At 45.1% G+C, this 25,875-nt stretch overlaps 1 protein-coding gene across 2 annotated transcripts in view; it reads right to left on the reverse strand.

The window, feature by feature from the left end:
* Window positions 1–1,055: 1,055 nt before the first annotated feature.
* CASR (calcium sensing receptor) overlaps window positions 1,056–25,875 on the reverse strand; it is a 77,735-nt gene continuing 52,915 nt past the window's right edge. For both annotated transcript variants that reach the window (XM_085069501.1, XM_085069510.1), the window contains exons 5-7: window positions 10,678–10,908; window positions 7,121–7,244; window positions 1,056–4,250 (exon numbers count right to left, since the gene is read on the reverse strand). In XM_085069501.1, the coding sequence (XP_084925627.1) occupies window positions 2,800–4,250; window positions 7,121–7,244; window positions 10,678–10,908 (1,806 nt within the window). In that variant the 3' untranslated portion in view covers window positions 1,056–2,799. The remainder of the gene's footprint in view (window positions 4,251–7,120; window positions 7,245–10,677; window positions 10,909–25,875) is intronic.

Below are 25,875 nucleotides of genomic sequence, written 5' to 3' on the forward strand. Positions count from 1 at the left end.
TTTGGTTGTAAAGCACCTTCCCAAAGGAGGCCTTTTTTATTTAACTTCCCTTATGTCCAGTGTGTGTTTCACACTGCAGCCACAGCAGCTCTCACACAACATTGGAGCTGCAGCCTCATGGCTCCAAGTATGAGAGCAGGGAGGGTGGATGAGGCTTCCCCAGGAAATATATCATGTGTAGCCATACTAAAAAATGACTGCAGCTCTTGGAGACTTGTTCTGTGCCACAGTATAAATTCCTTTTAAGTACATGTAAAGAATGAAAAACACCCAAAGAATGAAAAGCACCCAAATGTCAATATTATCTAGTGTGTACATAGCTGGTGAATATTTCTCTCCAAACAAGGTAGCTGATGCTGACTTTCTGTTTCTTACATTGCATGTGTTCATACACAGTCTTTGGTTTGTAAATTGTGTTGATTTCACTCATTGAACTCTTACATGTTTCAGTGCTGTCAGCTTCACTTCAGGGGCTACTGGGCTGGGTTTGCCACAAGAGGAATGATTCACTAGAGCTAAAACTACTTGGCTATTGGAATTTTTGGAAGTGTAGGCCATAACCAAAATACTTTTTTTAGCCCTTTCTGCCATCTAGTGCTCATCCCTGTTTGTGCAGTTAGACTTAGAAGACCTTGGGGCTCAACTCCATACCCTAAATTGAACCCACAGGCCACAGTCAGCAGCCTGGGAAGGAACCTGGGTTTCAGAAGCAGTGAGCAGCTCTCACTGGGTCCAGGGGTAGAACGTGATTTCCAAAACTGGGGCTAGAAGGATTTGTGTTTTCAATCTCCCAGTTATTTTTTCCCCCCCAACCACCTGTGCCATAGTTTTAATCAAATATTGTCATTTGCAAGCCTCACAGTTGCAGTTGGATTGGTTCTTATATGGTGAAATGAAAATTTGAGCCCACTCTGAGGGGGATGTAACACATCAAAAAAAGGGTTAAAATAACTTGTCTAAACAGTTGGCTTCTTGGGGTTTTGGACTTCCACTTTGCTCTTCTAAGTCAAAACTCCTCTTCCTTGTCAGCAACAAGTGGAGGCAGCAAAACAAAGTTTTTATGCAGTAATGTCACCTGTAAGTTTTATTTGCCTGCCCTGGCAAAAGAACAACCAAGCAAAAACAGTAACAAGAGAATTGTGGTGTTTTCCCCAATGCATTCGAATACAGTCCTTTTGTCTCTGCTCACACACTGAGCTGCAGGCCCATCTACCTTTCAATAGTAGTCTAGACTACCTTCATGTTTAATGAGGGGGGGTACTGACATCTTCCTGACAGATGCTTGTTCTGCACATGGAATCTGGGAAGAGGGGAAAAAAATTCCGCAGTGTAACCCTAGCACCTCCCACCAGGCTGCCCAGGGGTGCTTTTTCTCTCATCAGGCTGCAACAAATCTGTCTCCAAATGACTCTCTTCAACTTTTCCAGCATGAATCAAAACCAGCCAGGCATGTCTTGCAAAACCAGGAGCAGTTAGGCCTGCTTTAGGAAGAGTGGGACAAGGGTAATGAAGTTCTGCTATGCTCTCTGCTGAAGTCCTTACTGTTTTTCTTTAGGTACGGTCCACCATTTTTGTGCTAGGTGCCCTCTCTTCAAAATGGGAAATAACCTAGGAGGTGGCCCATAGGAGCTAAACTATATCCAATTCATCTATTTGTCTCTATGTGTGTCCAAGTACCCAGGCCTGAATGTCTTCCTCACCCAGTCATCTATCAGCACACACACTTCAGATATTCACCCAGTCTGGTGATCCTATTACCACAGCTGGGGGGCTCCTCCTCCATCCCCAACTCCTCCATTTCTCCTTGTTTCATTTGCTGTGTCAGGCCCACCAGTACCGCCAGGACTGGCGCAATGCTCCGTGTAGGTGTGAGGCAGATTAATATGGCAAAGCACAACACTGACTATGGTGTGAAAGGGTTAGCCATGTATGCCTTGTGGGATAGTACAGCAGCAACACTTGGTTAAGCATACAACTACTAGCGACATAATCAATCAGGGATACATCTTATTGTGCTCTCGCAACATTCTCCAGGAGGGATTCACAAGCTGTTCTCCCCCTCCACCAAAACAGGCTGACGGGAGGTAAAGCTACTCCAGCTGGAGGAAACAAGTAGGAACCTATGTAGCTTGGTCTAGTGCAATGGAGTCTATGGAGAGTACTGTCCAATATTTCCTGTTGGGCAGAAAGAAGAGACTGGGACATTACTAAATATAAATAGCAGGGCGCTCTGTCACATTAAATACTTTACATGTTCACACTCTTGGCTGTACACAGCATGCAGGATGTTGGGGGCTTTTTTTTATTTTCCCCATGACTGTGCTTTCCTGAAGTGAAACCGTGTACCTTGCTTTTGTAGAGCTGAGAGTCCTGATGCACATGGTTACAGACCACATATACTGGATAAAGAGGGAATATTATACATAGTGGGAAAGAGGAATATTATACATAAATGTAAAAGCAGGGTATAGTAGAATTGCCTAGTGCCTCCCATAGTCAGCTGAGTTGCAGTCTGGCAGGAAAAGCTTATGGAGGCAAGGCAGCATGCAGACTTCTGCTTAAGCCCCACCAGAGTCGATCTTCACTTGTCCTTCTGAGATGTCCTCGTTTCAATAAAGCAAATGCAAATTCAATCCAAGGCTCCTCCTTCCTCTGGAGGCACATGTGTTACCCTGCCAGCACTAACATTAAGGTGTGGTGGGGCCGCGTCACAGCGCTGTGTGTTTGTTGCCCTTCCCATTCAGAAGCAAGAGGTGAGCACGTTCCTCTGGGGGGCGGGTGTGCTTTCACAATCTTTTGTTAGGAATGTACCGTGTTCTCTGTGACAGAGCCACCTCCAGTGCCTATAAAATTTCGGGAGTTAGCCGATGGCAGGGAAGGCTCCACCTCAGGGCTTGGTACCTCTTCTTTGTTGTCTCCCACCACCGACTCCTGCGAGCTTGTCTCCGGGCTGGAAGCTGCCTGGAAGCCGGGCTCAGCCCCGAGGGGCTCATTGATCTGCAGGGGAAGCAGGGCCCGGTGCCGCATCAGGCTGTCATCACTGTTCTGGGCCTCCAGTGAGTTCCTGTGCTTGGCATTCCTGTTGGCCATGGCATTCTTCTGCGGCTCCTCAAAGCTCAGTGACAGGGTCACTGTGCCACTCCCAAAGCTGACTTTTTGCTTGCACCCGCGCTGCTGCTGGCGCTGCCGCTCAGCACAGGCTGGTAGAGGAAAAGGGTCCTCGTGGTTGCTCTTGCTGCTGATGGAGGAGGAAGGGGTGGAGCCAGTGGAGCCCCCCAGGCTGTTGGAGCGCTTGCGAGACACGTTGCTCCGTCTCAGCGTGGCCCTGGCAGCCACTTTGAAAGCGTGGGCAGCTGTGCTGCAGCGCACCTCCTCGATTGTGTTGCGGGAGGGCTTGAAGAGGATGATGTAGACCTTGTTGAAGAAGATGCAGGCCAGAAGCCCAAAGCTGGCGGCCAGTATTGCAATCACCTCCACAGCAGAGACAAACTTGCCATATGTGCTGGCGTAAGCAGGGATGAAGGAGATCCACACGATGAAGAATATCAACATGCTGAAGGTGATGAACTTGGCCTCATTAAAATTCTCAGGCAGCTTTCGAGACTTGAAGGCAAAGAAGAAACAGATGGCTGCCAGTAGGCAGGTGTAGCCAATGAGGAAGCCGAGTGCCATCAGGGAGCCTTCATGGCAGGTGATGAAGATGATCTCATCCTCCAGTTCATGGTTTCGGTAACTGGATGGTGGGGCTGTATAGAGCCAAATCACACAGATGACAATCTGCACAAATGTGCACAAGAAGACCAGAAGGAACTGGAGGTTGAGGCCCCACCACTTCCGGTGGAGACTCGTGGGGATCTTTGCCTCAAAGACGAGCAGGACACGGTTGGTTTTCACCAGGATGCAGGAGATGCAGAGAACAAAGCTGATGCCAAAAGCGGGCTGTCGCAGACGGCAAGTCCAGTTCTGGGGCTCACCAATGAAGAACAGTGAGCTGGAGAAGCAGCATAGCAAGGAAAAGAGGAGGAGGTAGGATAGTTCCCGGTTTGTGGCCTTGACGATGGGTGTGTTGCGAAATTTGGTGAAGACTCCCAGAACAAAAGAAGTCAGGAAAATTCCAAGTACAGCAAAGAGAGTCAGAGCAATCCCAAAGGGCTCAGTCCAGGCCAGAAACTCTATCTGTTTGGGGATGCAGGATGTGTGGTTCTCGTTTGACCAGTAATCCTCAGGGCACTTGTCACAGGCACTCGCATCTGAAAAAAAAGTGATAAGGAGAGGGAAGGTTTGTCAGAATGAGAGGCTGAAATGGGGGATGACACATATGGCAGCTATGCACTGGCCTTGATCTTATATACATGGAATGTTCCACTCCTGTGTCTGTTATACATTGATGTCTCAGAGTTTCTTACACAGAAACAACCAACCTCCTGTGGGCTGTATAGCAAAACACAAAGCATGCTTGGTTCCAGCTAAAAGGAAGTCCTGCCCCTGCTTTCATGTTTTTTGTAATCCGTTTCGTGGCAAAATGTTGCAAACTTCGACTGCGATCAGCTGTTACACAGGCTCTGTTTTCCCCTCTTCCTTGTTCCTTCACTTTTATCTTTTACTTCTGTTTGTCTTCATACCTCTCATACTTTTATCATCATTTGAATATCCTGCCTTTTCTATTACAGAGAAAATTAAAAGCATGCTTGCCACCTTAAATGCTTTGAGAGCATTTTTCATATTCCATGGAGGCAAGTCTTAGTGTAGAAATTGCTCTTCCCTGAAGGCAGGCAATGGCCTTGACTCCCAGCACATTCTCATGTCATGTTGGAATAACCAGGGGAAGACATGTTGTAATGGTATCACTCTCTCTACACCCAGCAAATGTCCCACTAATACTTGCAAAGGGAAAATTGGTTCCTCCAACTCCTTCCTCTACACAAAAGCAGTTGTGCCTGCTGTGATGGCATGGTGATGCCAATGGCTGGCATGATGAAAAAGCAAGGACTTGCTGCTACTGCTCTTCTTTGACTCAAATGGGTCTTGTGCTCCAGCAGGGAGGGCCATGACTCCTTTGATGGCAGTAGAAAAGGGTTCAGAGAGTTGGAGGTCTCAATTTACTTCTGCCTTTGGAATCCCAGCAGGATAGCAAGGGGTGGCAGTGATTTCACAAAACCCCTTCAACAGCAAGCACCCTCTGAGCTTTGCACCTGAGCACAGATACAGACTCCGACCATAGCTTCCAGAGCAGAGATTGATGCTAATGAGAAAGTCAGGAATGCCCAGCTAAGGAGGGCAAAGGTTTTCAAGCTCTCTTGCTCTTGAGGTATGGTTGGAGAGCATCCATGACCTGATATGATACTGCTTTCCTAAGGACTTATTACCTCACCTAAGCTGTTCATTTGAAAACCTGGCACTAGATGCAAAAGCTCAGTCAGAAGCTTTCACCACCAGGTAATTTAATTTACATCCATTCAGCCAATAATTCTTATTTTTCTTGTGCCTTTTACCTGGAAGCTCATTGCAAACTGCAGGCTGCAGACAAGGCAAAGCTGGTTTCATGTAGCAGGGAATCCAGCTGCCTGTACCAGAGACGGGGCAGTTATCTAGGACTGCACCCTAAAGATATGCTTTCACTGCTGTTTTGTGGGGGCTTGAGAGACTGTGCTGCCACTGATGGGAGTAAACCAGGTCTCCCTCCTCCTGCAAGGCTACTTATTCCTGCCCCCTCCTTTGCGTTGTTAGCACTAAAAGTCACACAGCTTCTCATTCTAGTTGGAAACTCAGCCTCCCATGAGTTTGTTTTCAGGAAGACCAAAGACCTGACCCAACTTGTTCAATGGTCGCACAAGTACCAGCACTGCTCCCAGACAAAGGGTGGGAGCAAACAGCTGGGAAAGCACAGACTGTTTCCTCCAGTAGCATTGCTGCCTCAGCTGGATGAAACTGGTTGTAAAACTACTCTCTATGCCTATAAAAGTGGCAAGCACAGGAAATGAAGACCATTACTGTCAGCTAAAATTGCAGCAGGAAGTTCTAGAGTCAGAAGACAGTTGCCACCTTAGCCCCATAAAGTTCACCTCCACACTAGAGTTAGCTCCCAAAATTATGTGAAAAACACCAGAAGATCCCTATTACACATGACCAGAAATCACTTCTATTTAATCTGAAAATGCTAGTTCCAAGCATTCAGTAGTACTATATGTTCGTGCTAATAAAATATCATTCATGTCTGATTGGACAGAGATTCTCCCAAAGAACACTTGTTCAGTTTTGAAAGCAGCTTAATGAATTGTTCATCTTGGGCAAGGTCTGCAGTGTTTGCTGGGACCAGTGCACTGGAGAGGGTGTGACAAGGTCCCAAGTACTCTACAGTGTGGAGAGGACTGATATCCTGAAAGACTTTACTTGTCTTCATTACTCTGGGGATGCCCAACAACGAGGGAGCACTAGTGATGTCAGAAATTCAAAATTTTTCAACTATTTCTGAAACTGAGGTTACGTTTTCCCTCTACTGCAGAACCTGAGTGGCTTGATCCAAGCTCCCAGTGAAATAAACAAAAAGGATGTCCATGGGTGTTCAGTAGGATGCAGAGATTCTGATCTTTTGCAGTGCTAGTGATCAACAGAACCTGTAGTTTGTGAGTCCATAAAGGCAGATATTCCTCTCTGCTTGTGAAATATGGGATACAATGGGTTTTATTTCTTTGTAAAGCAAGAAATAAAACCCTGGCAATATGAGGAAAAGATGGAGGCAGACAGATAACTACAGAATTTAGGATGGGGAGTATCTCCCTGCTCCAGGTTTTTGGAGGAAAAAAAGCTACTGCTACAGTGTAATAGAGTTTGCTTGTGGCTGTCTGAGAGGCCTTCTATATGCAAGTTGTTTTTCAAGTTCTCTGCCTTTATTTTCCTAATGCAGAGCAGAAGAGATAAGCAGGCCTAGCGGTAGACAGGATCTGAGAACCACAAGACTTGACCCCTGTAAGCTTTTCAGAAGTCCCTCAGACTTTCCATGAAGCCGCCTGGTAAGGCAGGCACCAGCCCAGCATTGAAGAGAGGCGATTTCAGCCCAACTGTGGGAGATGCCCAGCGGGCACCGCCCTCAACAAGGCCAGAGCAGCTCTGTGGGTGTTACCTGTCTCGTCGCTGTACTCCCCGTCGGGGCAGTCCACACACTCGAAGCAGCAGGTGGGCTCTCCCTCAATGATGCCCTTCCTCGTGCCCGGCAGGCAGTCCCTGCTGCAGTTGGAGAAAGGCACCTGCAAGAAAAGAGCCCAAGCAGGTTAAAGGTGCCAGTGCCTTTCTATGGCAAGACCTTGGGCTTCCTCCAAGGGTGTTATTGCTGGATGAAGAGCCTCAAATGCTCACCTCTTCCTCCCACAGAACAGACACACTCTGCACAATAGTCCTTCCCCAACCCACTGCAGTGAGATTTCTTCAAAGGAACACATCAAGGGATGGTAAGGAAGATCAGCAGATCTTTGTAATCTCTCCTGTGTTGTGGACATTGCAAACTGGAATGTGACCATGATATACATACCCAAAACCAGTCATTAGATGGTTAAAAGAAAAGACAATCAATCTCTACTGGCAGGAATTTGAGTCAGCCTTGGAAATGAGGGGCCCTGACTACTGATCCCCAATTCCATATATGGCATATTGTCTGCTAATAATTTATGGGAATTAAAACAGTTTTCTGAAGCCCCCTTCTTCCTTAAGAACACTGAGCATCTAGAGATGCAAATCAGTAGCTCTATGCAGATCCAAAGGTTTCCAGACCCCTACTGATGCAAATGATGAGCTCTGTCACCTGCTGGCTGTTTATGCTGCGCCTAAGCCCACTGGGGCATTGTGTCCTGGCAGCAAGTGGTTGCATGGGAAAGCTCACTGCTTGCCTGAAGTACACTGATACAAGGATTTCTGCATGGTAAATGGAAGCCTGGGTCTTTGTCACACAGAGTCATGACCTGAGGCTGAGGTTGTCTTTTCCCAGCTAAATTAAGGAAAGACAGTTGACACAGAATATGGCTTTCTCAGCTCAAGAGAGTTAAACCTACAATTTCCACTGCTAGCAAAGTACCATGATCCATATATGCTTAACAGTTGTTCTGTCTTCCATTCACCTTTTTGGAAGTTTGCTTCAGGTTTACCTGAGTGCTGCCAACCTGCTGATCTCCACAGACTTCCTGTGCTGATGCACTTAAGCAGTGAGTCCTGGGTATGGTCTGAAGTTGCCTGTGTATGCAGGCATCGATCTCAGCTACAGGGGAAGCAAGCCCTCAGTAATAGCAACTCCTATGCAGAGATGACCCCTCTGTGGCTCAGCTATTCACCCGCAGCTGAGGGCAGTCTCTGTTGCCTATCACTCCGAAGTGTAGCTGCAGCGCAGTTTGGGAATGCTGTTCCTTAGGTGTTGATCAGGATGACATCACTAACTGGACTGACACATATCCAGGGCAAATTCCTGCGGCTCCCTACTTGAAGCACTCTTCACTGTTAGTACCTGTTGCTATTAACACAATGTTCCTAATCCTTGGGACAGTCTTTGAGCAGGCAGTGCATCCATCAAGAGGACTTCATCAGTCTAGGCTGGTTTCCCTAGGCTGCTACCAGTGATTTTGAACAGGGCTGAATCAAAGGCCTGTTTGAAGTCACACACTGCTTCCCCATTATCTACTAAGCTGATTGAGCTTACAAGCAGGAAAATTAAATTGGTTTGGCATGATTTCATCTTGACAAATACATGTTGGCTTGTTCTTATCAGTTTATTAACCTCTAAGTGTTTATAAATGGTTTAATATTTTTTTATCAAGTATTTTAGGTTACTGAAGCTCAACTCAATTGTGTGTAATTCCCTTGGCTCTCCTATAACTGCTTTAAAAACAGGTATTACGATTACACTCTAATCCTTTGGGACATCATGCATCCTCCACATTTCTCAAAGATGAATTGCTAGTACTTTTGTGATTGCTTTGGCTGAATTCTTAAGTATTCTGTGGGGAATTTCATCAAGTTCTGCCAAAATGAATCTATCTATCTTACCTACTCTTTAATTCGTTCTTTTGCAAGTCTGCTCAATGCTGAAGTTCCTGTGTTAAAACTACCTACATTTAAACTTTTTTTGAGGATGACAAGAGGCACAGTGAGCGAACTACTGGGTACTCTCTTTGAGGAGAGCCTTTTATCTGGAAGAAATTAGAAGTCTATAAACTGAAAAAAAAGGGCTGCAGCAGACATAGACATCGCAAACCCATCCACTGCACAAAATTTACATGGCTTGGCATTACACTCAACAACATCCTGTCACATTTTTAACTGTTTAGGACAGAGAATGGAAATAAAATATTAGACTGCTGGAGAAATTTAGACCAGAGAACAGAATTACTCAGTTTGAGTAAAAATCAATAAATTCCTAACTGTTGGAAAAAGTGTAAGTTGCATTTGAAATAATCAGAAGGGGGGATTAGAATATCAGGGTTTTTAACATTCCATTTGTAGTTTGTGCTCAGAGACTCCAACTGGGCTCAGAAAAGCCTGAGCTCAATATCTCTGTGGTATTATGCTCTGCTCAATCCATGCTTCCTTCAGAGTGCTCTGGACTTGAACCAGAAGTGAAGCTGGAGTAAAGCCAAGTCTGAACTGATGCTGTGTTTTGGGCAAATGTAGCTAAGGCAGAAGCATTACCTGATCTGCCAGTCAATGTGAACAATCACCTGGAAGTGAATTACCTTGCTCATTAATCAGGTGGTGGTTTAACACATCTAAACATTGCAGCAGGGCCTGGCAGTGACATTTCTGAGCTAGTACTCTGCTCCCTGTGTCAATTCCCAGACCACAAACCATATGCCTGCTCAGTATTCCCTCTGGGAGTCAGAGTTTCTGCCAAAGGAAACTCTGTTTCTTTAGTTCACCTGGCTCTTGTGTGGAGATGTCTGCATCATGTTTCCATCATATGGGTCAGACACAGCCAGGATGCTAGTGACAATAATTATACTGAAAATATTTAATGTATACAAGACAGAGGAGAAGGACTTAGGGCTGACTAGAGTCAATTGATACATTTTGAGATCACTACTTCTGAGACTGCAGAAGCACTCTCAAGGAGAATACAAATAAAGGTTAGCAGGTGCTGCCATCTCCCACTACTTAAGCACCATGTCCAAGTTTACGTGGGCAGATTGACAGAGCTTGCTCTTTTTAGTTTGCAAGGCAAGGATGTGAGGAAGGCTCTGGGACTTGGTGGGTAAAGGGAGCAGAAAGAACTGCAAATATAAGTAAGAGCAAGATACAGAGATACTGGGAGTGAAAGAGATGGCTCTTTTCAGCAATGAAACTACTGAACTCAGGAAAATTTCATTTAGTCAACAACCAGACTTGGGTAATGAATTTCTCAACCTTGTTGAAATAGTACTATAAAATTCTATACTATCTGCTTGGGCCAGGAAAAAAAAAAGACATTATTTGAACTATCAATACCCAGGGTCAACAAATGTACAGGATGGAAGAAGCAGCTACCTGTTGTTTCAGTATATAGGAAGGGTATGGAAGACTATGGCGGAGACCATGTATGCAGTAAGGTGAAAGGATCTTTTAAAGAGACATGGAGCCATAATATGAAGAGTGTGCAGGATTAGTTCCAATTTCAGCTTGTGGAAACCTGGAAAACATTGCTGTGAGGATTTAAGCACTTACCTCCTTAGAGAATCCACCCCATAGGATCTTGTTTTCATTGATAAAGAGCCTCTCCCCTTTCTTGGCATAAACGTTGTAGTGCCCAACCTCTTCGAAGACAACCGAGCCATCCTCCGGAGAGAGATGCCAATTGATTATTGAGTAATTTCCTACCAGGTCCCCAAACTCATCAAAATCCACTTGCTCCCCCATGTTATTGGTGAAATTTAAGTGTCGCAGATGCTTGAGAACCTAGAGAGAGACAGAGAGACACTATTAATGCTTGTGTGTTACAGCCCTACCAGAGCACACCTCTGCTATGGGGACAGAAGTGGGAAGCATCACTTTACTACAGACCTTAACCTCTTAAAATCTTTTGATTGCAGCAGTAGGAGGATTTCTGTCACATGAACACACAGAGCCTGTCAAACCTTGTAGATAACACAAGGTATCATTGCTCTCAGGGTGGCTGGCAACCTATCTGTAACACTTAGTGATGCTCTTCCGTCATCCATTTAGCATTCCTGTTTGGTCCTCTGAGTCACCTCTGCAAGCCCAGAGCTCTTTGTTAGGGGCAGAGAAGCGGCAGCAGCCTCTGATGTGTTTCAGTCACCCATGCATTGCTCTCACTTTGCTTTTGCAACCACTCCATAAATGGTCTCAATGGGCATCTCTTGTCTCTGAATGATCAATCACTCAGAAACAGGAGTGCTTGAGAAACAACTCAAACTTCACTCTGGATTGAAAAAAAACCAAGCCCCATGCACTTCAGTAAAAAACCCCTACAAATCAAGCTCATTCTCCATGTGGCAGACCTGAAGAATTCTTCCCACTTTTTTGGTTCCTGTCTCCTTGTTGCATAGTTGAAAGTAATTACATTCTACTTGTTTCCAGAACTTCTTTCCTGCAATTCTCACCTCATGCCTTAAACTGCCATATAGAATCATAAAATCATTAAGGCTGGAAAATACCTCCAAGATTATCAAGTCCCACCATTAGCCCAGCACTGCTGTATCACCACTAAACTGTGTCCCCAGGTGCCATATGCACACATTTTTTGAACACTTCCAGGCACGGGGATTTCACCACTTTCCTCGACAGCCTATGTTAATATCTGACCACCCTCTGAGTGAAGAAATTTTTCCTAATATTCAATCCAAGCCTTCCCTGGCACAACTTAAAGCCATTTCCTCTCATCATGTCACTTGTTACCTGTGAGAAAAGACCAATCCTCTCCTTGCCACAAACTCCTTTCAGGGAGTTGTAGAGAGGAGTAAGGTCCCCATAAGCCTCCTTTACTCCAGGCCAAACAGGCCCCCCCTTCCCTCAGCCACTCCTCATCAGACTTGTTTTCCAGACCCTTCACCAGCTCTGTTGCCCTTTTAGTGCCTGGACATGCCCTAGCGCCTCAATGTCCTTCTTGTAGTGAGGGGCCCAGAACTGGACACAGCACTCAAGGTGTGGCCTCACCAGTGTCACATACAGAGGGACAATCACTGCCCTGTTCCTGCTTGCCACACTATTGTTGGTACTGACCAGGATGCCATTGGCCTTCTTGGCCACCTGGGTACAACTGGCTTATGTTCCGCTGGCTCTCAACCAGTATGATGCATGTCCCTAATTCCAGGGACAACTAGTTTCCATTCACAACCAGTTGTGGATTCATGATCTAGATAGCCCAACAAGTCGACTAAGGAACTGCAGCATGAAAGAAAACCTGTACTGGCAACTGTGATGCAATTCATCCATGTTGTATTTTTGTTCAAAAGTTAGTTGCTGGTTTATGCATTTATCAGATTTCTCCCCAAGTTCATCTATGGAAAGATGAGGTGACTCTGAGAGCTCTTGGCTGTCAGCTGCTGCTAGATCACAGCAGCATAATTGCTGCTGTGGTTCTACTGCTTGTGACCGCTTGTAAACCCAGTCCTCTCTCTCTCTCTTTCTCTCACCTGTGAGTGCCCAAACATACAACTCTGGATGGCAAAATGTAAAAGAAACCAAAACTAAATCAATTTGTCTGGGCAGGCAGAGCCCTCTTCACCCCACAGACAGAACAGACAATATCGTTTTGATGAATCCTTTTCACCTGGAAACACAGGGACAGAGGAACAGAATCACTTCATTAATTCCTGTCAGTTTTGCTAAATTGTCTCATTTTTCACTGTTTCCTTTTGGGATCCTCCTATCTCAAGCTAAAATCCCCAGAGATACAGATACTCTCTTCCACTGCCTATATCACTGCCAGCCTGAGAGAGTCTGGGAAAATCATGGTAGTACTACACAGGATATGGTCGGCAATACCTTTTCAGCTTGTGCGATGATGGAAAGATATCAACATATTGCCACAGTATTCAGTCTTTGAACAATGGGTGAGACAGAGAAGGCAGGATTTTTTTCTTTCTTTCTCATACCTCTTGCCTCTCCTCTGCAGACCAGCTCACCCATAAGGTGTACAGCTGGAGTGATCTCACTGAAGAGCCAGGACCTGTCCCTGGAAGACCTCGCCCTCTGATGGACACAGCAAAAGAAGGTGCTCTGTGCTGGCGCTTTGCTGTAGAGAGCCCGAGCATTGCCTGCTGTGGGTAAGGAAATAGGAGAGTGCTCCCCTCTCATTCTTCTCGTTCCTGAGGGGTACCCAGGAAGATGCTACTTGCCCAGCTCCATCAGGGGACAGTGAGAACAGAGCAGAAGCAGCTCTGAGATCAGAACATGTGACAGGGTCTCCAGATCCACAGTGATATGTTGTACTGCCTCAACTCCCTTTGGCCTCATCTATACCAGGGCTGCAATCTTGGTCTGGGTGTTACCAGAAACCGTCTGTCAGCAGTGCAGGTGCTCAGCAGGGCAGCTCACATTCCTCTGCAGGCTCTGGCATCTACCACAGGGTGTCAGCTGCAGCTTTGATGTCCAGATGTTTGTCCTTAGACTGAGCCTAATGCTGTGTTTCTCCTCGCTCCAACTCAGCATGGCACTCTCACGCAGCACTACTGCATCCTTCTAACACCACCAGGATATCCTAACTGGGTATCACTGCTGGGTTGACTGCTATCTGTATAGACAAGAGACCTTGCCCTTGTTTTGACTGCAGTTGCTACACACACTAGGAGACAATCTTACAAGAGCCATATTGAAGATTTTTCAGTTCAAGTCCTGCCTCTCCTGGTCAGCTGCAGCAGCAGGAGGCTCACTGGTCTTAGGGTCAGTGAAATGAACGGTGGAGAAACTTCCAGATTCCCTGAATACAACTTTTTGTTTGTTTAATTTAGAACATTCATCTCAATTAGTCTGTTCCTTTGCCTTCTCGCCTGTGATTAGGTTTCATAAAAAGTAATACATACCCCTGGCCATTAGTAGGGTTTTGTAGGATTAGTTTAACAGGATCTTTCCCTTGGTCACACACATATACACTACACCTGAGGATCCAGGTTATAAATAATTTCATGTTTGACCTGATATGTCTATCTGACAGTTAATATTCATATAAAAGCACTGATCTGCAATTAATGTTGTCTTTCCTCAGGCACAGTATAGCAGCTTCAGCAACTGTAGCTGGGGAGCAGGAGAATGTGTATCAGTTCATGCAGGAAAGGCACATGACCTGATTAAAATCCCAAATGGAGGGGCAACAGGAGCAACAGAAGTAACAAAGCATGTTTTTTTCTTTCCAGAAAATACCCATGCTTTTCTTCAAATCTAAATTTCTGAGGGGCAGCTTGTGAAATTAACAACTTCCAGAGCATGCTTCTTTTTTTGCGAGTAAGAAAATCCCAGGATTATATCTGTACCTCTCACAAGTTCTGCTCTTTTCAGGGTAAAAATACAGTTTAAACAGACAAGGAATATCTAAGCACTAAACTTTGAAAGAGGAAGTTGTAGGCTCTGAATAACTACAGCACTATTTTATAGTCACCAGTCTTATCAATGATTAGCTAAAGGTTTTACAGTTAAAAATGTGTCACAATGTTTTGTAACTAAAGATAGAAACGTAAATAACCAGGATTCAATCCACAAAGATCTAAAAGACCCTGCTTCAGCCAGGCCAAGAGCATGTATCAGAGGTATATGTATTATACCCTGGATCCAAGAGTTTATGAAAGAAACTCGTGGCTTGGATACACTCTCAGCAGCTGGTGGAAGCCTGTGGGGTGAGCATTGTGCAAGTTGCTATCTTCAGATATTTCTTGGTGTATTTTTTCTTTTTTTTTCCTCTCTGTCAGAGACTTCATGTTGAATTGCAATGCCTTTTAATTAAAACACCTAATTTAAGCTGTCCTCTAGTTCACTCTCCCATCATTCCTGGTAAGGCCATTCCCAGCCATGCAGCATCCCGTGCTTTTTCCAGGCTAGATATTCTGGGTCATGTGGTTTCCACTCTTACAGGAGGATTATAAAGCTGTAACATAAATACAGCTGTATTAGACCGGGCTGGCAGCTCACCTGCCCAGGACCTGTTTCTAGCTGTGGCCAAGAACAAATACCTACACAGGAGCGCACAGGGACGTGATACTTCCCCTGAGCACTCTCACACATTTTACAGCTCAGTGACTTCCTGGGCCAGAGGCTTTGTATCTGATAGCCTTCAGGAGGATTTTTCTTCCATGACGTTGCACATTTATGTTCTGCACCTGTGTGAACTTTTCACATTCACAGCCTCCGACAGCACAGGGACCTACATTTTTTGAGACAAGCACTTCTTCATCCCTTTTGGAACAGAGCAGCTACTAATCTCTTTTGATGACCTTCATGCTTACATTGGCAAAGAACTGTCATCTGTCAGGTGTCTTTTCCATGCCTCTCAGGACTTTACAAACCTTTGTCAGATCTCTCTTCAGACACCTCTTTCTCAGGCTGATGAGCCCTATCTGATATTGCTACATCTTTTACAGAAGCTGTTCCACTGACCCTTCTCCATACAACCCCTATCTTCTTCATCAGTTCTGAGCCTTGCACATGATATTAAAGTGAGATGCACTAAAGGCTTGCGAAAGTGGCCCCAGGACACCCTGTTTACCTGTCCCTTTTCCAGTGTGACTATTCTTAAAAGTACGTTTGGTTTTTTTGGCTACTATTCAGACAGACCTGACAAGTCCACCTGAAGACTTGATCAATTGTGATAAGTCAGGTCTCATAATTTATTTTTATCTCTGCTGACTATCTTTCAACCAACATACACATAAGTTCTGAATTTCGTGTCAGACTACAAGAAGATACCTTTAAAAGGCCTGAGTATACTCTATGAATAGAAGTTTCCTTATCCCATACACATCCCAAAGCCTTCAAAGCACTTCAGGAGCTTTGTGATATAGGGCTTCTCTTAAAAGAAGTCATGGTGACTCTTCCTCAGTATACTCTATTTTTCCTTCCTGATTATTTTAAACCACAGTTTCTAATAATGGGCTCAATCAGGCTCTGCTAGTTCCTTGGATCTCCTCCAGAACCCTTTCAGAAAATTGATGTCACATCTGGCAGCTTTCTAGGCCTCAGGGCCTAAGACTTTTCAAATGAGGAGCTGGACACCATAGCCAGCTCTTCAACTACTTCATCTGTGAGTTCTGGCAGATCCCTTGGGTGAATATTGTTCACTTGCCCTGAAGTATCAAGGTTCATTTTGGTCTTGTATTCCATAGTTTATTTTATAGTCAGTTTAATTAGACTGATCCTTTATAAGTCCCCCATAAATAAATAAACCTTTTTAAGTTCGTCCATGAGGTGAACACTTTTCTCCTGTCATGGCCTTACCTTGTCTTTTGCAGTGATAATCTATGGCTCAACAGACAGTCCTACTCCTGAAATGTTTAAAAAAGGATTTACGAGCTTCTACCCCATTTACAGGCTGTTGCTCATTCGGTGTTTTTAGCCTGCCTTATTTTATTTTTACATTTAACCTGACAGAGTTTATGAATCTTCCAATTTTACTCACTGGACATTACTCAGTTATTTGAAGGATGCTGTCTCACTTTTAACAAACACCACCTAATACCCTTGTTTTGCCTTGGCAGCTTCCTTTCTCCACCTTTTCCTGATCTGTAGTATACACTTACTTTCTGTCACTAGTATAGAGGCTGGTGGCAGGCAAAACCATCCGTTTTAAATTTGGAATGCTGTCAGATAGCAGAGAATTGTGTGTGTGCATGAATGTCCAAAGCTGAACTTTGAGCTGTCCTCTGAAGCACAAGCCATGGACTAATTATACATTTTGATAGCAGCTGCACTAAACAATAGGGGCATGTCCTAAGTACTCCAATTAGTAATAAGATAGGAGGCAGATCCACCAGTTAGCAGGTTGATTGCAAGCAAAACTTGGAGCTCAGGGCTAGAAACAAGAAAGTGAAGATCACGTCTGGATGAAAAGCACCAGAAGTAGGGAAAGATCCTGGAGATGAAGGAGATGTGTGAAGACAAATGTTGGGGGATGCTCAGTAACCTTGGCTAGTAATGTTCGAGAAAGGCAACTAAGAGAAGCTGCACAGCACAAACTGACAACTTCCAACTTGACAGACCTCCACCATGTCCCTGCCAGGAAGGGAAAGGGAGACCTGGTGATGCAATGCTGTGGGGAAAGCAAGAGTGTATGAGATTATCAAGCAGTTAAAAGTTGTATTGTTAATTCTTAAATAAACGTAAATAAATGTCAGTATCCAGGAGTGTTATGAGCTGTCCTTTACTCTGTCTCAAGTGTGACAGGTCCTTAACTGTCTCCATATACTGTCAAGAGTTTAATATCCTTGGCTTCCTTCTGCAGTTTCTTTCTGACATTTCCTCCCTAGGTCAAATGGTCCTGCAAGGGAAGAGAACCTGGGCACGTTATAGGTGTCTCTCACCATAGAAGCAAACAATTTCCCCTCCTAACACACAGTTGCAAGGAATCCTGTCTTGACGATTACTATATATTTTCCCACACTTAAATTTTAATCACTATCTACCTATCTCTCTCCAGGCCTGTAAAACAGTTCTGGACTGATAGACACCAAATGTTTTTCTCTTTGCTTTGGTAGGGTGCCCATGCTGAGAGCAGCCAACAATACCATGTCATGGCTCAGTGTGAATGAAGATGAAAAGCTGGCAACTATTCTGAAGGTGGCAGGCCCTGCCTTTCACTTTGAAATGCGGAAGGCACAATCTCCTGTTTTGTTTCGGATCCCTCATCAAGCACCAGGAAAAGATACCTTCATAATGCTGTAACAGGTGTAAGGACCTGAGAGCTCAGCTATTGCATTAGGCCAAGGGTCATGGTGCACAGGACTTGGGTTTTGCCAGTGGTCAAATATAATGAGGAAATATTCCCAGGCCAGTTCTGAAAGAGCCATTTGTAAAATAGTTCAAGAGAAATGTTGTCTGAAGCAATAGTATTTTGGTGTTTTTTTCCTTCTTCCTTTCACTTTCAACTACCTGTGTGTCAATCTTTGTTTACAGGCTAGCAAAACCCTAGTTTTTACTTTCTGTATCAAATCCTTAATTCCTGCTGCATTGTGTACTTTGGAATATCTTTTTCTGCCTGTTGTTCATGCAGGGCTAACTCTTAGGCTCTCCCAAAGGCAGTGCTGTCATCACAGCGTCAACCATTTCTGATACACAGGAGCTGAGTGGGCAGGAAGGTGCTGGCCCTGGCCCCTTGTGTCAGTAATATCTGTTTCCAGAAGCCTGAGGCAGGGCAAGATGAATTTCACCTTTCTGTCCAAAGCATTCTTCTTGCCGGCAGGAGCTGAACTTTCCTTCTCCTCTATAACCTCCTCCTTCCCTGCTGCTCTTTGCACACCAAGAGCGACAGCATGTAGCACTGATGTTGTTTTTAAAACCAAGATGCCAGAATATGCTAACACCATTAATCTCACCTTTTTCCAAAGGCCGTTCAGAAGTTAACAGAATTCTTCAGCCAGTGAAGGATGTGATTCATTACCTCACACCATTTGCTACATTCACAGAATCACAGAATATTCTGAGTTGGAAGGGATCCAACAAGGATCCTCAAGTCCAACTCCTGGCCTGCACAGGACACACCAAGAGTCACACCACCTACCTGAGAGCATTGTCAAAATGTTTGTTGAACTCTGTCAGGCTTGGTGCTGTGACCACTGCCCTGGGGAACCTGTTCAGTGCCCAGCCACCCTCTGGATGAAGAACCTTTTCTTAATATCTAATCCAAACCTCCCCTGACACAGCTTCAGGCCATTCCCTTAGGTCCTGTCTCTGGTTATCAGACTCCACCTATGCTGTCTGGTTTCTGTTGGTTTTCTGCTCTGAAGAAGTGACTGTTAATACTTTTTATGACTATAAAGGTAATTCAGGTGGAGAAGCTGAAAGGGACTTGGGAACACAGCTGTGATTCTCACCATAAATACCTCACAAAAAATTTGGATGTCTTCCTGTTACACACATCCAGTTTCATGCACAAGGAGTGCCTGATGTGTAGCTGGGACACTGAGCACTTCATGCTAAAATAATGAAAACTAGTCAGCACCTACTGTACAAGGCCTAGGCTGTACTCCAGGATTGAAACTGTCTGGTTAGTAACAGGGCAGATGAACAAAAGGAGATAGACTCTGGAAGGAAGATGGGCTAGTGTCAAAGAGAGAGGAATGGATGATCAGCCAAAGATACACTTACAATACTCCAAGGGAAATTTGGGAAGATGGGACGGGCATCGCAGCTCTGGTGAAATGCTAGATCTGCAGTGACTTGAAAAACAGGGTGAAAGCAAGAGTTCATTCAATACACAAAAACAGCTGTGCGAAGCCTCAGAATAACTCAAGAACATTCAATGTTACGCTTTGATAAGAACTGAATGACTTCCTTGTAAAGCTAGGAAGGTCATTGGATAACACAATTAAATGAGTATGACAAAAACAATGTGCCATATGTTAGAAGTAATAATTTAAGCTATTCATAATCTTTATTGAAGAAAATTAACTAACCGCTCAAGACAAAGACCTGTTCATTACTGTAGGCAGCTCAGTAAAAACACTCTGTGTGTTATGCAGCAGAAAGAGCAAACAAAATATTAGGATATGAAAGTAAGAAAGAAAATGACACTGAAAATAATAGTGCCAAAAGTACAAGCCTCCTCAGGAAAAAGCTGTTTGTTCTAGTCATTTGATCAGAAAAGAGGAATAAAATTAAAGGAAGATTAGAGAGGTCCAGAGGTGGTGATGATAACTCTTGGACAGTCAGTCTGGCTTTCCTTTCAAGAGAAATGAAAGTGTGGAATCATTTAATTTTTTATGACGTGTAGTGATTTGTGCAAAAGAGGTGTTATATTCTCACAGAAGCAGAGACCATTGTCCCTGCAAAGGCAATGGACTTTATCCAGGTCTCCAGAGAAGTACAGGACATCAAGCTGACATGACAAGATGTGCTGATTGTCATTCTGTAACTGATAACTGGTTTGGTTCTGCTTCTGTCAAGGATATGATTCCTAGGCAAATGGGGGCAGATGGGGGATCTCTCTCTGTCTCTTCCATTGATCAGTGCCCTGTCCTTGAGGAGAGGCAGCACTGGTGCTGATGTGGGAACCCATGCATACATTATGGCCCTTCTTTGTGAGAGAGAAGCAGGATATCCAACAGAAACTTGAAGAAATTCGGAGAGGAAGTGTGGAGGTTTTACCTCCGAGTTGCCAGCTAGAGGGCCGGCCGTGGGGGCAGGGACAGCCTGTGCTGTCTCACTCATGGTGACAGTGAGATCAGCCCATGAGCCCCTGCGGCAATGTATGCACCAGCTAAGAGGATCATTGGCCCAGACGCCTCCCCCGCCCCTTTTCCATATATGGCTTAGTTTCCAGACTGTTCTTCTTTGTTCCCCTCCTAAGTTGTACCCCATTGGTTGGTTTGGATTATGTATCCTCCCCTCCCTTGTAATGATTGGTTGTTACCCCTGTCCCTCTTCCCTATGGCTTTCCCGGTTGGCCTGCGTGCCAAACCACTCCCTCTCTCCTTCCCCTTAAGACCCTATTCCACTGTGTGCTCAACGGCCATTTTGTCCTGCTCACTGGGACACCTTGCTGCCCGACACCGACTGCCGCTGACAGCTTGCAGCCTCCGGAGCTCCAGACCCCGCGCCCGTCCCTGCTTCTCCGCCCCGTCTCTCCTTCCCCGGACCTTCCCTACTGCGCCGCATAATAAACCACTGGAGAACCGCAGACTGCCTGCTGTGCGTCCTTCTGCCGCTCGTCCCCAGCCTACCTGCCTGCCTTCCTTTTATTTACAACAACAAGTGGCGAACCAACGTGACCCTCCGAGCCCACTTTCTCTTTCGAAGAGAAGAGTGATGATCCCTGGGCCGACTGAGCTAACCAGAGGGATTGAGCCAACCAGACGCAAGCGAAGTGCAGTGTTCCCGGTGAGCGGCGAGCTAGCTCATGAAGTCCGGACCTGCCCAATATCAAGCGCCGGACCGATGCAACCTAGTTCCCCAGCTCACAGCGGCAGCGGAGAACACTGCATTGGTGAGGCAAAAATTTCCTTTTCCCCTTTTCCTACTAACCCTAACCCCTCGCGAGTAGCAGAAATGGGCTGGCATGTAACATCTGCGCCATGCCTAACAAAAGGACGCGCTTTTTCGTTAACCCCATTATTTAGTTAACCTATCCCAAAATTTAATAGGGGTGAATGTTCCATCCTCCCACCTTCCTTTCCCCTTTACCCTTTCCCTTTCTAACAAAAGGTACTTAGTGAATGCAATTGGGCAGCACTCACTGACCCCTTTTGTTCCCCCTTGCTGCCTGTCCCCCTCGGCTGAGTTTTGAGTGAGCAACTCAGCTGATGCAGATAGCAGTCCCCTTATAGCCTGAGATGATGCATCGATGCAGTGCTCCTAGAACCCTTTATCTGGGAGCCTGCCTTGGTGCTCCGCTTAGGTTGTCTGGGAGAAGACGCCGACGCGGTTTCTCGAACCCCTTATCAGAAATCTGCTTTAGCGTATCCCTTAGACCTTTCCGGTGTTTGGGGAAAATCTTCCCTAAACTCCTACCCTATAACCCTTAAACCTAACTTGTTGCCCTTGGATGGTGGTGCCGACGGCAACGAACCCCTTTTCCCTCACCCCTCTTTCCCTAACCCGCTTAAATCTCACCCCATTGCCCTTGACTGAGACCTCGTGTCTCAGCCAACGGTCACAAAAGCGCCCTTGACGGAGACTTTGTGCCTTTGTCAACAGCCACAAAATTCTTTCCAAGCTCTTAACTGGGACCTAGTCTCCGGTTTCAGCTAACGGCTGCCCCCTTTTCCCTTATCCTTTCGCCCTTGTCTGGAATTTTGATGTCCGGCCTCGGTCAACGGTACCATAGGGCCCTTGACCGTTGCCTTGATGTCCGGTTTTGGCCAACGGCAAACCCCCTTCCCTTTTCTCTTCCCTGACCTTACCCCCAAGAAATCCGTGAGTCCCCAAAATGGTGGTGGGGGGCTCTTTTCTAACATCTAAAATGGCGTGCTCGGGTCCCCTGAAGCAGCTTCTTCTTCCCACAAACCTTCGTGTTTCCCGCCTCCCACTTTCCTTTCCCGCCTTTTGCGCTCTCCTTCCCGCCGGTTATGTTTCCCTCCCCCATACCGCTTCGGGCACCCGTGAACATCTACAGCACTGCCAACCGCCATCTGCTCTAACGGTGTCTCAAGTAGTGTCTCCACAGGTCAAAACCATACTTTTCATTCGCGTGCTGCTATCGGAGGCACTACCAGAAAACATCAAGAAAAGCCACCGGCAGGCAAAGACACCAGAGCTGAAATACGAAAAATCTCTGCTGGCAGCTCCAGACCACTGAGCTGAAAAATAAAGATTTTGCACGTACCCCTTCCCCCATAAAGAGCTCTCCAATGGTTCCCCCATCCAATAAAGTTATTTATACTTGTGTTTCCTTATTTGCTTTAAATCGAACTTTTACTCTAAAATCGCGTAAATTGCTCCAGGCACATTTTGTGCAAGTCGTTAATAATTCGGCATTTACATTTAACATCCATAGATTTCAGAGTAAAATGTTCAAACTGTTCTCCTTTCCCTCATTTAGTTGGTAAAAAAGGGGGAGGTGTGGAGGTTTTACCTCCGAGTTGCCAGCTAGAGGGCCGGCCGTGGGGGCAGGGACAGCCTGTGCTGTCTCACTCATGGTGACAGTGAGATCAGCCCATGAGCCCCTGCGGCAATGTATGCACCAGCTAAGAGGATCATTGGCCCAGACGCCTCCCCCTCCCCTTTTCCATATATGGCTTAGTTTCCAGACTGTTCTTCTTTGTTCCCCTCCTAAGTTGTACCCCATTGGTTGGTTTGGATTATGTATCCTCCCCTCCCTTGTAATGATTGGTTGTTACCCCTGTCCCTCTTCCCTATGGCTTTCCCGGTTGGCCTGCGTGCCAAACCACTCCCTCTCTCCTTCCCCTTAAGACCCTATTCCACTGTGTGCTCAACGGCCATTTTGTCCTGCTCACTGGGACACCTTGCTGCCCGACACCGACTGCCGCTGACAGCTTGCAGCCTCCGGAGCTCCAGACCCCGCGCCCGTCCCTGCTTCTCCGCCCCGTCTCTCCTTCCCCGGACCTTCCCTACTGCGCCGCATAATAAACCACTGGAGAACCGCAGACTGCCTGCTGTGCGTCCTTCTGCCGCTCGTCCCCAGCCTACCCGCCTGCCTTCCTTTTATTTACAACAACAAGGAAGGAACTCATGTGGACTGCATTGGAAGCACCCTCACTTGCTGCTCAGAGGAAGGTGATTGGTGCTTCTCTTGTCTCATTCTATGCTGTGAATACTTAGTCTGCTTGGAAAGTGGTGAAGCCTAGAGTTTCCTAAGACAAGGGCTAGATTTATTGTAACTGGGCTTGATGGGTCAGTTTTACATGGTCTTCTCCTCAGCAACCAAGCAACCCTGCTCTGCTGATTAAAAATGGCAGCAGATTTGATGCTTTCTTAACAATGAAAGGTGACAGAACTAACAAATTAATAGCTACTACAGCAGTAGAAGCAAGTAACTTAAACAAAAAATGTCAAAGGCAAACATTTCTAAATGGGACTTGATACAAAATGGGACTAATCTGATTTAGGATCAGATTTACTACAGTACTATATTTACAAGGATGTCTGGAGAGAAATCAAAAGCCCAAGCCTAGTGGATTTTACAACAGAGGCTGCACAAGTGAGGTCCAGCTGAGATACTTCAGAAAAACCTATTAGGTGTTTATTGGTGTTTGCAGATGCCTCAATTCCATTGCAAATCTGGGTCTGAAATGCTTCTGAAAGACCTGTCTGATGAGTCACAGAGGTTCTCAAAGGAATCAAGAAATGATTTTGCAACATTTTGGCACTGCATTGCTGCTTTTCCAGACTGATTTATACCCATCAGTTAGGAGGTTGCAGGACATGGTAAGGATGGAACCAGGATATTTTGTTTCACCAAGGTCCTCCCCAACTCCTGCTGGCACTGTGCACGCCTGCAGTTCTAAATGCAATTGTCCACAGAACACCAGTCCTGAGCCTGTACTGTGTAATGCTTAGCTGATAGCAAATAGCATCTCACATAGGTGTGCCACAATAAAGAATCATGATTTTGCTCAGTGTGACCAAAGTTTTGCATACAAAAACATAATGTGAAATCCTGTCAAAGGAAATTCAATACAAATATATTTTTTAAAGTCAAACTTAAAAATGTGACCTTCAAGTAACAGTTTAAATGTTAACTGTAGTTACTGTTTTCTAGTAGGAAAAAGGGGAAACAACTAATTTTGAGTCTCTCAAAATGCTGGTTTGGACAGTGATGTTTCCGTTAACTGCGATTAGTGAGTTTGACTAACTCTAGAGTAGAAAAGAGATGACAAAATACTTTTTACCTTTAGCATTTTCCCTTTTTCTGTTTTCAATTAAGATCCAGCTGTATGATGTTACCCCAACATATTTGCATGGCCCAAAACGTGATATTGTAATATTAGTTCCCTAGAGTCCAAAAAAGTGCTTCCCACAAGCAACTTCAGAAGTTAGAGCATCTGGAGTTTTCTCAGTCCCAGTTCAGTGCCATCCCATACAGATGTAATCTGCTCTACTGACTGCAGTAGGTTTCTTCTGGGGACAAATGGCAGGACTGACAACACCTCTCCCCTCCTTACAAATTCTGTCAGCATTAATTCAGTTCCTAGGAATCAGGACAAAAATTATGGTAGAAAAATGAAAAATAATGTCTGTGGAAAACCCCTAGATGCATGATATAATGCTATATAAAATCAAGGAGGCTTCTGACTAGTCTCTGCTGCGGTGATGTACAAGCATAGGACAGTGATGATGGAGGCCTCTGAACTCCACAGAATGGAAAAAATCCATGGACAAACTAGAGGAAAGGACAGACTGTACTGTATGCATGATAAACCCATTATCAGTTCAAAACTTTGACTGTGTTCATTAAAATAAAAGCTCATTAATTAGGGAGTAATGATATGTTGCCATCCTCATCGAACTAATAGAGCTCAAACAGCAGTATTTATTATGGTGGGGTCTAAAAGCACTAATCCAACACAGAACATCTAGGTAAGGCTAAAAACACAGGTGTTGTATTAACAGAAAGTAGAACACAAAAAATCCTGGAGAACAAAGAAGAAAAAAAATCACCAGGCAAAGTATTAAGAATTTCCTTGAATATATTAAAATTGAAAGGTGTCATGTATGCCAGATCCTCATGATATTAAGGCTGTAGGAAACAGCTAAAGAAGATGGAAAGCTAAAGAGAGAGCTGAGGAGGAGCAGGAAAGCTAAATGAATGATGTGTCAGTATCCTTGCTATAAGAAAAAACCCACAGACATTCTTACCCCAAGGGCACTTGTTTTGGAGCCGTAATGTGACATTAACTGAGGTAGAAGGTCCTTAAAGAGAGATTAGAGAGCAGCCTGAGCAATTTAAATTGGATCTAAAAGGCTGACAGAACCAGACAGTTCATCACAGCACTCCATGAGCAATAAAGAGAGCACTAATACAGCAGGTTTATGATATACACATAAAAGTGCCACTGGCTTTGAATGACAAAGTCAATATGCTATCTAATCTTATTCCACAGCAACCCCAATCCACCTCTCTGCTGCACCTGTGAATGTAACATACTCTCAACACTGTGTCCAAATTTCTGCTCAGTGTCAGCCTCTGGTGGGCTGCAACAGCTGCCAAGAAAAGACAATACCGCAGAAGTCAAGAGGGATTTCCTCTGTAGCCAAAGGCTTGTTAGCCTGACATCAGTCACAGGAAAAACAATGGAAAACAAG

Source organism: Lichenostomus cassidix, chromosome 1 (assembly GCF_008360975.1).
Source record: "Lichenostomus cassidix isolate B80296 chromosome 1, HeHo_3.0, whole genome shotgun sequence".
In the NCBI taxonomy this organism is placed as follows: Eukaryota; Metazoa; Chordata; class Aves; order Passeriformes; family Meliphagidae; genus Lichenostomus; species Lichenostomus cassidix.